This window comes from Silene latifolia, chromosome Y (genome assembly GCF_048544455.1).
Source record: "Silene latifolia isolate original U9 population chromosome Y, ASM4854445v1, whole genome shotgun sequence".
In the NCBI taxonomy this organism is placed as follows: Eukaryota; Viridiplantae; Streptophyta; class Magnoliopsida; order Caryophyllales; family Caryophyllaceae; genus Silene; species Silene latifolia.
The window spans coordinates 7,254,098-7,268,739 of NC_133538.1; the positions used below are offsets into that span (position 1 = coordinate 7,254,098).

Here is a 14,642-nt window from a genome sequence, read left to right on the forward strand (position 1 = left end):
ATGAGGGGTAAAAAAAAAAGATTAACGTGCAAAGCTTATAAATGAAGGCATATGTATGATTAAAAAAAAAAAATTATTTTGTGGAAAGCGCTATATATAGGAAGCAGATATTAATTCTACACTGACTAAAATTTTTATTAGAGACAACACGTATTAATGCATTGTAAAATCCTATCAATATTAGTGTTTGTGTTCTTATAGAAAGCTTTGTTTAAGAATTCTTATCCGGTTGATTTTTATTTATATAGTTAATAGTTATTATTATTATTATTATATAGCATTATTTATTTGACTGAGGTGTTTTTGATAATGTTGGAGAGTCTAATAACGCTCGGAAAAAGTTCCTTTAATAATATAAATAGATAGATATTGATTGATTGAATTTTCTCAGACTCCATATTCTTGCGTAATTCATAGAGACACAAAAATCTAACTTTGATATCAACTTTTTTCACCTCCAATTTTCTGGGTTGTTCAATATCCTTTCAGACTTTGACCTTTCCACGTAGCGGTAGAAAAAAGGCAAGAACTTTATTATACAGTTAATACTCCCCTCCTTTACATTTTTTCTAAGCATAATTAATTCTCTCTATAGTTAAATTTTGCATTCTTTATCATGAATTGAAGTGGGGTTTTGATCTCCTTATGTTTGCTTTCAATGGGTGATCTTGGATTCTGGTGTTAGTGCTTTTGAATTTAATTCAGTGGCGGAACCGATTTCTAGTTACGGGGATAGAATAAGATAAACTAGAAAAAGTTCCAAAGTTTTAACTGCAAGTTTCAAATTTTCCGCTGCTAACCCCCTTAGCTCCGCCACTGATTTAAACTGTTATTTGTGATGTTTTGTATTGTTAAACGTTGATTAGCTTAACATATTGTGGTATGCCAAATTACTTTTTGCCTTTTTTTCAATTGAATTTATTAGTACTGCTTATGTTGTTAGCTCTTTTGTAAGTTCATGATCAGATTATTTCATTGAGTTGTACTGTAAATTGAATAAGTGGGTTATTGATTTGGGTGAAGTTGTGATTTTTCGGGTTTAAAGAAGCCGAATTTTTAGTATACATTAGCTGAAGTGCTTAATGAAGGTTGTGTGTATTGCACTATTGCCTGATTAGGAAATTGTGGTTAAGGGTTTTGGTTGAGATTTAGTGTATGTATTTAAAAACAACATAATTTCGACAAGATTAGGCTGTGGGCCTGGCTTGATGTAAGCAATTAGGAAAGTATTATGGATTTAAGCTGGATAATAATTGTAAGGAGTCAATAATTGAATTTTGGGTTAATGATGGATTAGGTGAGCATGTCACAGTTCTTCAAATAATAATTGATCATTAGTTAATAAATATTATCTTAATTTCTACCGCTATGCTTCTGGTTTGTGATCAGTGGAATCCTGCTTGTTGGTTTTGTCTGTTCTTCCGTCTTAAATTTTGTTAAATCTTATTTATATGTTTGTGGGTCTGCTATCTTTGAAATTTGAAGAGCTTGTTTAGCTACTTGAGCATGTACTAGGTATGCCGTATCCATTGTCAAAATTGCAGCTTTGATCTTTCTAGAGTTCATTGAACCCAAAATTTGATTTTTAACCTAATCAGATCATTTGTGGCAGTCCGCAGTCTATCTGTCTCATTATATACCGAAAATGATGGGGAGTCTGAGGTGTTTTATGTTGGATTAATCTCCCAAAAACTCCAACAATTAAATGTTGAAATAAAGTGCTAAATGTTTCACAAGCTAATACGTAAATTATTTACGTTTTGGAAGAAGAAACATATAATGCACAAATGGTTATGAAATTGTTTTAATGAAAACAATTAATGGTTTACTAGAAGTTATGAGAACTTTTAGTATAAATTGATGTTGATGCTAATAGTTTTAGGACACACAAAAAGGAGAGACAAATTAATATAAATTGGTGAGAATACTTCTTGTTCTAAAGAGAGAAAAGAGAGTGTTCAACATCCATTAGAAATAATAAGAGTGAGGCAAAGTTTGAGAGAAAGTGACAATACTAGTGTGAGTGATTGTACTTACGAACTTTGTAATATCTTATTAAGTGAATTAATTTGTCGAGAGAGTCGTGGTTTTTCCCTTAGTTGAGAAGGGTTTCCACGTGAGAAATTGTGGTGTCATTTTTATTTGCTCTTACTCACGTTCGTTGTTTGTGTTCCTTTCAAATATCGTTGTTGGGTGTGATTCTTCCCGCATCGGGTTTACGGACGCTTCCCAACAAAGGGTGGTATCGGCCGAAAGTTTTGTATACTGGGAGGTGTGGGAGATTCCGATTTAGGGAGGAACTTATTTATCGTAAGTAAGATGGCGGAGAAATTTCATGTTCCATTGTTTGATGGGAAGATGAATTTTATGGTGTGGAAAAGCACAATTGAAGACTTGCTAGTCCAGTCGAGTCTTGATGAGGCTTTGGAATTGACTAAGCCATTAGAGATGAGTGAGTCTAATTGGGAGTCAAAGAAAAAGAAAGCCGTGAGTATGATAAGGTTGGCGGTAGCACCGGAGATTAAGTATAATCTTTTGAGCGAGAAGGAGCCGAGGGCCTTGTTAGAGAAGTTACAAGGCATGTATGCGTCAAAGTCGCTCACCAACCGATTATGTTTGCGATGGGAGTTGTATCAACTCAAGATGGAGGAGGGTGATACAAATTTACAAGAGCACATAAATAAATTCAACCAGCTCGTGTGTCAACTCTTGAATACCGATGAGGAGATAACGGATCAAGAGCAAGCTCTCTTGTTATCGGCTTCAATGCCGAAAAGTTTTAGACCCATCAGTGATGACGATGCTCGTGAGTAAAGAGAAGATCTCGTTGGATGAAGCAATAACAGTGGTGAGAGAAAATGAGAGGATGATGGCAAAAATAGATGGAGATGCATCATCAAGTGATGGGGCACTAGTGGCGGATGGTTGTGAAAGAGGAGAAGATCACAAAGACTCGGAGATGGCCAAAGAAGCGGTCAAAGTCGCCCACGAGAGACATGGATAATGTGGAGTGTTATTATTGTCATGAGAAGGGCCATATTCAACGAAATTGTCCAATAATGAAGGAAGACTTGAAAAGTGTGAAGTCTTTAAGAGAAAAGTTGGGCAAAGCTAAGGTTGATGATGTAGGTGATTCTTCCAATATGGTATGTGGTAATAGTAGTGATGAAGATATATTCTTGACTACTCAAGATGAGGTAGAGTGTCAAGAAAAATGGGTGATGGATTCGGGTGCCTCCGTGCATATGTGTAAAGACCAAGGAGTATTTGATACTTTGCAAACTTATGGTGATTTTGGGCATGTTAAAGTGGGTAATGGCCTCAAATTAAAAGTAGAAGGTGTAGGGAGTGTAAGAATGAAACTTCATGATGGCACCATAAGAACTTTAAAAAATGTGAGGTATGTCCCTAGAGCTTGTTCCAACATTATTTCTTTGGGTGTGTTGACGACTCAAGATAACCGATATGTTGGTAGTGGTAAGTGGTGCAAAGTATATCGTGGAAGAAGCTTGGTAATGCAAGGGGTGAAAACGAAAAACAATATTTGCTACATGGATGGACATAGCGTGAAAAGGAAGGCCGGCGTAAAGAAGAAAGTCCACTTTTCCGAGATAGTTGAGGTGTTTGGAGCTTTTGGTCGAGGGAGGAAATTCTTGGATTAATCTCCCAAAAACTCCAACAATTAAATGTTGAAATAAAGTGCTAAATGTTTCACAAGCTAATACGTAAATTATTTACGTTTTGGAAGAAGAAACATATAATGCACAAATGGTTATGAAATTGTTTTAATGAAAACAATTAATGGTTTACTAGAAGTTATGAGAACTTTTAGTATAAATTGATGTTGATGCTAATAGTTTTAGGACACACAAAAAGGAGAGACAAATTAATATAAATTGGTGAGAATACTTCTTGTTCTAAAGAGAGAAAAGAGAGTGTTCAACATCCATTAGAAATAATAAGAGTGAGGCAAAGTTTGAGAGAAAGTGACAATACTAGTGTGAGTGATTGTACTTACGAACTTTGTAATATCTTATTAAGTGAATTAATTTGTCGAGAGAGCCGTGGTTTTTCTCTTAGTTGAGAAGGGTTTCCACGTGAGAAATTGTGGCGTCATTTTTATTTGCTCTTACTCACGTTCGTTGTTTGTGTTCCTTTCAAATATCGTTGTTGGGTGTGATTCTTCCCGCATCGGGTTTACAGGGACGCTTCCCAACAAAGGTATCGTGAGCCGAAAGTTTTGTATACTGGGAGGTGTGGGAGATTCCGATTTAGGGAGGAACTTATTTATCGTAAGTAAGATGGCGGAGAAATTTCATGTTCCATTGTTTGATGGGAAGATGAATTTTATGGTGTGGAAAAGCACAATTGAAGACTTGCTAGTCCAGTCGAGTCTTGATGAGGCTTTGGAATTGACTAAGCCATTAGAGATGAGTGAGTCTAATTGGGAGTCAAAGAAAAAGAAAGCCGTGAGTATGATAAGGTTGGCGGTAGCACCGGAGATTAAGTATAATCTTTTGAGCGAGAAGGAGCCGAGGGCCTTGTTAGAGAAGTTACAAGGCATGTATGCGTCAAAGTCGCTCACCAACCGATTATGTTTGCGATGGGAGTTGTATCAACTCAAGATGGAGGAGGGTGATACAAATTTACAAGAGCACATAAATAAATTCAACCAGCTCGTGTGTCAACTCTTGAATACCGATGAGGAGATAACGGATCAAGAGCAAGCTCTCTTGTTATTGGCTTCATTGCCGAAAAGTTTTAGACTCATTGTGATGACGATGCTCGTGAGTAAAGAGAAGATCTCGTTGGATGAAGCAATAACAGTGGTGAGAGAAAATGAGAGGATGATGGCAAAAATAGATGGAGATGCATCATCAAGTGATGGGGCACTAGTGGCAGATGGTTGTGAAAGAGGGAGAAGATCACAAAGTCACGGAGATGGCCAAAGAAGCAGATCAAAGTCGCCCACGAGAGACATGGATAATGTGGAGTGTTATTATTGTCATGAGAAGGGCCATATTCAACGAAATTGTCCAATAATGAAGGAAGACTTGAAAAGTGTGAAGTCTTTAAGAGAAAAGTTGGGCAAAGCTATGGTTGATGATGTAGGTGATTCTTCCAATATGGTATGTGGTAATAGTAGTGATGAAGATATATTCTTGACTACTCAAGATGAGGTAGAGTGTCAAGAAAAATGGGTGATGGATTCGGGTGCCTCCGTGCATATGTGTAAAGACCAAGGAGTATTTGATACTTTGCAAACTTATGGTGATTTTGGGCATGTTAAAGTGGGTAATGGCCTCAAATTAAAAGTTGAAGGTGTAGGGAGTGTAAGAATGAAACTTCATGATGACACCATAAGAACTTTAAAAAATGTGAGGTATGTCCCTAGAGCTTGTTCCAACATTATTTCTTTGGGTGTGTTGACGACTCAAGATAACCGATATGTTGGTAGTGGTAAGTGGTGCAAAATATATCGTGGAAGAAGCTTGGTAATGCAAGGGGTGAAAACGAAAAACAATATTTGCTACATGGATGGACATAGCGTGAAAAGGAAGGCCGGCGTAAAGAAGAAAGTCCACTTTTCCGAGATAGTTGAGGTGTTTGGAGCTTTTGGTCGAGGGAGGAAATTCTTGGATTAATCTCCCAAAAACTCCAACAATTAAATGTTGAAATAAAGTGCTAAATGTTTCACAAGCTAATACGTAAATTATTTACGTTTTGGAAGAAGAAACATATAATGCACAAATGGTTATGAAATTGTTTTAATGAAAACAATTAATGGTTTACTAGAAGTTATGAGAACTTTTAGTATAAATTGATGTTGATGCTAATAGTTTTAGGACACACAAAAAGGAGAGACAAATTAATATAAATTGGTGAGAATACTTTTTGTTCTAAAGAGAGAAAAGAGAGGGTTCAACATCCATTAGAAATAATAAGAGTGAGGCAAAGTTTGAGAGAAAGTGACAATACTAGTGTGAGTGATTGTACTTACGAACTTTGTAATATCTTATTAAGTGAATTAATTTGTCGAGGGAGCCGTGGTTTTTCCCTTAGTTGAGAAGGGTTTCCACGTGAGAAATTGTGGTGTCATTTTTATTTGCTCTTACTCACGTTCGTTGTTTGTGTTCCTTTCAAATATCGTTGTTGGGTGTGATTCTTCCCGCATCGGGTTTACAGGACGCTTCCCCAACATTTTATTAGTCTTCTTAGATCTTCAGTTGACAGAGTCTTACAAACTTCATCTGAAACATTTTTTTTGGTCTTATAATATGGAACTTCTTGTTGCAATGTAATTATTTGTTTTGCCCTTTTGCCTCAAGTTTGGTGTGGATTTTTAAATTCATTGGTTGTGTGAGTCTCGTATAATTGAGTTTGCTTTTATGTAAACAAGGCTTTTGTGGATTTGTTATGGATTCATCTGAGCTTTCTTTGTATGATCTCATGAATGTCTTATTTAGCTTGTCGTAATCCGTTTACTAATGATTTTCAGGTGTGAGTGTTGTAACTTCATAATGGACTCCCCACAACCTGTGGTTTCACCATTTAAGAACCTCGGTGTTAGTAGTATCAGCATCTCTAATGCAACGCAGAATCCAAAAGACTTCATTGGTGTCCTTGATGTCTACGTACATCAGGCTCGAGACATTAAAAACATATGTATTTACCATAAGCAAGACGTTTATGCCAAGCTTTGCCTGACAAGTCATCCCCAAACTACTGTATCTACTCACACCATCAATGGTGGTGAGCAAAATCCGGTATTCAATGACAATGTTCGTCTCGATGTGAGGTCTTCGGAGGGTTCGTTAAGATGTGAGATCTGGATGTTTAGTCGTGTCAAAAATTACCTTGAAGACCAGCTCCTTGGGTTTACTCTTGTGCCATTATCAGAAATCCTTTTCAAGAACGGGAAGGTTGAAAGGGAACTATCTCTCACTTCGACGGATCTCTTCCATTCTCCAGCTGGGTTTGTCCAATTGTCTCTTGCCTACTCCGGGTCTTTCCCTGAAATTGTGACAATCCCAAAGATCCCCTCTGATACCGATAATAATGTGGTAAAATCAGAAGCTGTGGGGTCCGACTTTGACAATATCGAGTTTCCTGACCCTAAACTCATGAATGAAAACCAAATGATGGTTTCTGAGTACATCGGCGTGGAATGTAGCCTTGATTCTCAGACCGCTGAGAGTTTAGTTTCATCAGATACTGAGAGTTATGAACTCGGTGTTCGTGTTGTGGAGAGCTTCTCACAAGCCGATTCTTCTCCTAGCAGTGTATTGACCAATGAGACGCCATCTATTTGTTTTCCTACTAGCTCTCAGTCCTCTGAAACCCAAGTTACTTCTGAATCCCCAAATCAGGAGCATATTTCCCCTGCAAAAGACATAAACAAAGACTCGGGAGAAGGAGAGGGTGAGTCCTACGATGGCCAAACACCTTCAAAGGAGACATTGCTAAAGCCACTTGTGACGGTTAATATTGAGCCTGAGAAGCAGATGGTGCAACAGGACATTGTGGATATGTACATGAAGAGCATGCAACAGTTTACCGATTCTTTAGCCAAAATGAAGCTACCAATGGATATTACTCCTGAACCAGCCAAGTCTGATCATACGTCCGAGACTCTGAAGAATAATGGATCACGGGTCTTTTATGGTAGCAGGGCGTTTTTCTAATGATCAACTGGCCGTGGAGAAAAATGTTACAGGTGACTTTTAGATTTTAGAATCAAAAGTCAATATAAATAGGAGATTGATGTATGCTGTATTAGTTTACCCTTTTGGTATTATGTACATCGTGAACTAAGGTTATGGCTGAGGAGAATGATAATTAACTCTCCTAGCTTCAATCTTTGTTCTGTAGCTTTCGTGTCAAATATATCAACGCAGTTCTTGTATGAGTTGTATACTTGTATGCCTTCCAAAGTTCTATGCTTTGAGGTTGCATTAGTAAAAGAAATCTTGACCGCTTCAAAGAGACTGATTTCAGTTGAACCGTGGCAGAAATTATGGTACAAGGAATTGTTTGTTTCATGAAAAAGGAAGCGCTATGAGTTTCGACTTTTGAAAGAAAAGGAAAAAAAAAATAATTGTCCATGATTTAGTAAGTAGATGTGGCGCTGTAGAATCATGACTTTATTACTCCTTGTTATAATGTTGCTTTCGTTATGGATTTCAGCTTTCCTGATATCACGAGATCTAATTCCAGTGTCCCACAATTTCATGCATTTTGGTCCTGTATTCGTTGGGAGTGAGTTCGAGATTCACTTACGTCTTATTTCTGTGATCATGGTTGGGGTCCTGTATTTCATTCTGTGATCAGTACGTACATAAGGATATGCAGGTTGTGTCTTTTTTATCCTTTTTTTCTTTGCATTCATGATTGTAGCTGTTATATTAATGCAAGTTTTACATTCTGCACTGATTTATATTGCAGCACAGTTTCTACTGTAATGATTATGATGCATTGTTTGGCCAGTAATTTTAGCAAGGCTAAAGGTAATGTAGAACATATCTCATATGGTGGTATGGCTGTTTTATGATTACAATACAGCTTACGGTTTCTTCCTGAAGATTTTGCCATCATATATCTGATTGCATGTATATGGCATTGAGTTATTGTGAGGATTCCATTTTAAAATAGCACCATATTTGATTTCAGTGGTCTCCGTCTCCTTCTTGCAGGCGTGGACACACGCATTTTATGAGGTTCACGCATGGTAGCTAAAGCTCAGGCATACATTATGGTTAGGGCTAGGACTTTCAACCCTAATTAGTGCTGTCAAATATACAATATGGTTCCTGGGTGCTGGATTAAATTAGCACCAGCAAATGATATGATCATTCAATGTCATTCATAGTAAAAAATTAAATAAATAATAATAATAGATCTACAGTAGTGTATAAGCGAAGATAACATGGATTTAATTCAGGAAAAGCAGTTGCAAATCATGCAATACAAGCTACACTGATTACTTTCATTTGCTTGCAGTACCTGGTGTCCTTGTCCATCAGTGTTTGATGCTCGGTACTTGGACATGAGCACTTCACTTTGACACTCCTTTTAGCTAAAAACACGGGTCGGGTACATTTAATGCATTGAGCCATTGATTAAATAGTGGCTTTAGAAGGGTAACTGAACTACATCATTGGCTCTTAAACTCATGTGTCTTCTGCAAATCCATGCAACTTGACCATTATCTCTATACTTGACTCTCCATAGACCAAACTTTTCGGCAATATCTCTTCCAGTAGAGCATCCCCGATCCCTCATGAAATCCAGAAGCCATTGCTGTGCTGCGCCTTGATCCTGCTGGATGTCTCGGGACCTGTGTCTTGCCGTAGAGGCCCCTACCGCCATTACACCAAATGCTCCTACAGTTGCTGCGCCGGCTGCACCTGTCAAAGTTGACGAGCCTAACAGATGCGCTACTTCCCTGCTCAAATCAGGTATCATCGCTCCCATTCCTGTTGCTAAATGGGCACCTATTTTTAGTGCTAATGTTATCAGTGTCATGAATTTTGTCATGTAGGGAGCCAAGCATTTGACAGCCACGTTGTCGACCTGCATTATGTGGTATCCCAAATTTTATGAATTGGTAAAGATAAGTGTCAAGTGTAAGTATACTATGTAAACACAAAGTGTCCCCGACTCCACGTAGATGGTCGTATTGGGAGACCAACCTAAATTCTCATTGATATTTATCCTTTAGTCATATGGGAAAATTGGTTTTGACTTTACAAAAAGACAGTCTTATACAGGCTTCATCCCAACTTTATAGTACCCAACTTCGGTGGTCGAGTGATGTTAATTTCGAGAATAATTTCTTCAGGTATATGCGGAACAACAACATTACCCCAAAGTTGTAACTATTTTACATCAGGAGTAAATTTTGGTTAAAAAAATCGACATCATTCGACCACCAAAGCTAACTGAGGATAACATGGGAGTGATGGAGTACAAGCATTTGTGCAAGGTAAATTGCATTTTTTGGAAGATCAAGTAATTTTGTTTCTCTTTTATTTGGTGATCAGTTGACAATTGATAGTACTTAGTAATAAATAGGGTTATTTGACAGGAATAATCCAAACTATCAGTCATCTTCTCAAAATAATCCGTACTACAATTTAACTCAAAATAAACCATATTATTGCCCTTCTCTTCTCATACTACACTTTGATCAATTGTAATCCGGGGAAGTGGCAAATAAACCCCATACGTTTGTCACTACGTGCATATTAGCCCCATACGTTTCAAATAGTGCAAATAAACCCCAGTACTTACACTTGATGTGCAATTAAACCCAATTGATCAATTTCTTGCCGGAAAAAAAATGACGTGACAACGGAAAGATGACTAGGATAAGATTAAATAATTTTTTTTAAAAAAAAAGGAAAAATATTAAAACTTTAACAACTTACACGACACTGACTATTCTTAGCTCCTATTTTTAACAGCTTACACTCCTATTTCCCCTCATCTCTCTCTTCCACCCTTAAACTTACCTATTTCCCCATTTTCACTTCCTGTAAAACAACAAAACAATTGATTTATAGTAGCTCCTCCATCATCATCATCATCATTTTCACTACATTTTCTTGATTTAGTCTATGTCTATTCTTAGCTTAGCTACCATTCACAATCTTGTAATTAAAAAATCTACCCAAATACTTACCACAAGCTGAAAAAATGAACATTGGGGAAAATCCAAATACCTACCAGAAATTGAATGTATAGCTTCAAATTAGGTTGGATTGTTGAAACTGACCAACGATTCTGTTAATTGGTGAAAAATCAGGTATGTTCGTTCAATCGTTCCAAAGTGTGACTTTTAATTTTGTTGCTTGTCAAGCTTGTACAAGTCTAACATTAACTTCTCATTCCCGATTGTTTATATCAGCCACTTGAGTATCAAAGCCTTTGACTGTTTGCGGTAGTATTTATTGTTGTGCTTGCAGTGACATTCTTTTAGTGTGGAAACTTAGTATGCGTGGTATACTGCTATGTGTCACTGTTGTTGGAAATTGGATAGTGACTTATTGAACTGTGCATTTTATTGAACTTTCAGTTGTTTGTTACCCAAATACCTACCATTTCCCTGATATTATATTGAATGTCTCTTTGCAATTCAACAAGAAATTTGATTCTAATCAAAAATCGCTATAATAGAAGAAATAATTTCAAGACACTTTGAATTTATCAAGTCTTACTTGCACTTTTTTTTGAATGTGACAAATGTTTTACTAGGTGTTCACAAAAAATGAAAGGGGAACATGAGAGTAATAGCAATACTCCTCAATAATATGTTTTACTACTCACTAACTGACATCAAGTATTCTTAGATGGGCATGTTCTCCGGTTATGACCAATTTGTTGGCATGTTGAGCACACTTGTTTGCCACTTTTAGGGACCCTATACTTGAGTCGCTTTGGCCGAACATCACCATATGCTCTCTTCCGCTTGTTTGGAGGTCTCCCACACTTTATCCTAGGATTACTTGGTAAAATCGAGCCTTCTTCGACTGTCTCCCATAGCGCTTGTCCATTAAGTGGTTCCAAAGAAAATGAGTATGAAGCCTCGTAAGTCTCTTTAGTGTACCAAAATGCAACATAGCTCTCCGGATCTTGGTTAATAGCACATATGGCCGAGGTAGCATGCTCACATGGAACTCCATTCAAATCCCAATATTTACACGCACATACCTTTTGATCAAGTCTGACTGTATACGACAATGCACTATTATGGGCGTGTTTCACCTCATACACATTTGTACTAGCTTCTATTGGTACCCAATTTTTCGTACCTTGCCTAAAGTCATTCAACTTTGCTCGATTCTTGAAGTAATTTTGTTACACTTCGCAGCTTCTGCCCTCTTTTCCACCATCCTAGACATCACTTGCCTTCTAATTTCTTCAAGCATAGATAAAATTGGTTTCCCTCTAGCTTCAAGAATCCACGAGTTGAATGTTTCAGCCATGTTATTACAAGTAACATCTGTACATGCCCAAGTCTTATAAAAACATCTGCAAAATTTAGTCACATCCCGTGCACACATCTCAGTATAAGCACGCTCACTTTGTTGCCTTAGCTGCTCCATAACATCATTAAACTCTTTCTCTGTATAAGCCTTCACCGCCTTCCAGTAAAGCGTATGTAACGGAACTCCTTTGATGACTTTAATCCAATTTGTAAATATGTGTCTAGCACATAATCTATGCTCGCTTCTACGTAGCATTTCGCTATTACGACCATTAAGCCCTACATAAAATTTAATCAAAATGTTGACCCAAAAGTGCAACCATGAAATTTGAGGTAAATGTAGTAATTAAAAACATGAACCAAACCTATACCTTTTGTTGATCGGATAATAGAGTCCATCCATTCCCATTTCCTATTTCCAAATCTTGAATTAGATGTCCAAGAAACCAAGACCAACTTTCCTTCGACTCTATTTCCACAACTGCCCATGCTAGGGGAAACATTTGATTATTAGCATCTCTTGCTACTGCACATAGGATCTCGCCTTTACAATAGCCTTTCAAAAATGCGCCATCTAGGCCAAGGACCCTCCTGCATCCATGTAGGAAATTTTGTCTGATTGCGGCAAAGTTTATGTAAATCATATGAAATTGAGGTATGCAACCTGGAATGCAAGATTTCAATGATAAAAATACGCTAGTCCCCACATTAGACCTCTTCAGCTCAGACATGTAGGCTCTAAGTGAGTCATATTGTCTTCCCACTACCTTACCACACGCAGACAATGCATTTTTTTTCGCTCTCCCAGCTTGCCACATATCAATCTTTACACCATAAGTTTCTTCCACATCCTGGACAAATAGTTGTAGCTTCCAAGTTGGATGTTTTAATAGCTTTTCTTGGTATTCTTCAGCGAGGAAATCAACACTTAATCTCTTGTTAATCATAGTAGGTGTGCAAGTGTGGATATCCTTAAAAAATCGTATTTGTATGCATCCGTGGTCTCTTATGTATCTAGCACTAAGCTTCCAACGACAGTCGGGATAAAACTTGCATTTGACAAGCACTCTTCTCGGCTCATTATGACAATATCGAAAGCTGCGGCGTGTTTGACAACTATAATAAATAAGTGCTCTCTTTAGCACCTCCACTTTCTCAAAAAGTTGTCCCAGCTCTAATTGAACACTTCCAAATGGAGTTGTAGGGTCATATAATGACAATTTAGATTTATCAAGCACATCATGGTCTTCATCGTCATCACCAAGACTAAGTGCACCTTCATCGTCCGAGCTTCTCTCCTTATACTGATGTTCTTCATCAAGAAGTAAGAGACTAGTATCATCACCTTCACCCTCACCTTCACCCCAATAACTATCTTTCTGTCCCTTTCCCCTCGAATCTTATATGTTGTCTTTCCTGTCATAATCTCTCATTATTTGCTCTTTTCCAGAATAATTTCTCCTTGAGACTCAATCCTTTTTTTTCTTTTGTACGTGAATGAACTCATCATCGCATTTGCTTGCCTGCCTTCATCTTCAATAACCTCTTCGAATTCACTGAGATATGCCTCTTTAATTTCTATTAATGAGCCTTCCTTACTTATGTTAGTAGTAGGTAAGGCAATCCGAGAATGAATAAGATATAACTCGACTTTTCCATATGTGGCTCCATCAACCCGAAGTTGCTCAATAGTCTCATCATCGCATAATAATTGAATCTTATTATCATTTTGAAGTTTGAAAAAGCAATAAACATCACCTCCTTCATAACCCAATTTTTCTATCAGTAAGTCCTTTTGCTTCATATTTAATTGACATATATCCAAAGTTCCTTCATTAATCAATCCGCCAACATACTCAATATCGTCTATGTTAGGCACAAGACTCCCCCATGAAAACATCGATAAGTGACGTGATTAGCCGACTTTGAACCTAAAATAATCAATAAGTGTTCCATAGGCATGTTAGCATCTGGTCTGGTGAAATACAAAGAATCAATCCTCATGTATACAACTAACAAAAATTAGCAAATTACACATACGACACAAGATAAGTTCTAATTTTACCGAGAGTATACAAGGTATATGCATATCAGATTACTTTTTAACCTAATCCATATTTTTTTTATGACCAGGTACCCTTCAATATTTGAAATTATAGTGCCGTAAAAATTGAAGCATTAAATTATTGAGAAAAATTACCTCTTGGCAAGTGGGTAAACATGGCAGACGCAGAAGAAGATCTTTGGAAAGAAGATGGTGATAGACAGATAGAGAAGATGGAGAAGATAAACAGACGTAAGAAATGAGAATGATAAAAATACCTAGATTTCTTTTTTAGAAGTATAAACACCGTAAAAATCTCATCTTTTTCCTTTTTTTAAAAAAAAATTATTTAGTCTTATCCTAATCATCTTTCCGGTGCCACATCATTTTTTTCCGGCAAGAAATTGGTCAATTGGGTTTAATTGCACATCAAGTGTAAGTAGTGAGGTTTATTTGCACTATTTGAAACGTATGGGGCTAATATACACGTAGTGACAAACGTATGGGGTTTATTTGTCACTTCTCCGAATTTCTAATCTGTAAAATCCGGTACACTAACAGGTAGATCCTCTTTTTGTACAAAAAAAAGTGTCTTTATTTTTGTTTAAA

General features: G+C 37.1%; 1 protein-coding gene across 10 annotated transcripts; it reads left to right on the top strand.

The window, feature by feature from the left end:
* Positions 1-389: 389 nt before the first annotated feature.
* Positions 390-14,642, top strand: LOC141633924 (uncharacterized). Of its 10 annotated transcripts, none has more exons than XR_012538689.1 (7): positions 390-541; positions 6,500-7,717; positions 8,188-8,352; positions 8,446-8,507; positions 9,232-9,458; positions 9,842-9,985; positions 14,123-14,642. XR_012538689.1 is itself a non-coding variant. In XM_074446267.1 (2 exons), the coding sequence occupies exon 2, from the start codon at positions 6,522-6,524 to the stop codon at positions 7,683-7,685; it is 1,164 nt and encodes a 387-aa protein (XP_074302368.1). In that variant the 5' UTR covers positions 423-522; positions 6,500-6,521; the 3' UTR covers positions 7,686-7,988. The 10 variants fall into 10 exon arrangements, 3 of the variants coding, with proteins under 3 accessions (XP_074302368.1, XP_074302367.1, XP_074302369.1); XR_012538688.1 differs by adding an exon at positions 8,694-8,755 and having other exon boundaries at positions 397-522; positions 8,188-8,507; positions 9,001-9,458; XR_012538690.1 differs by having other exon boundaries at positions 423-522.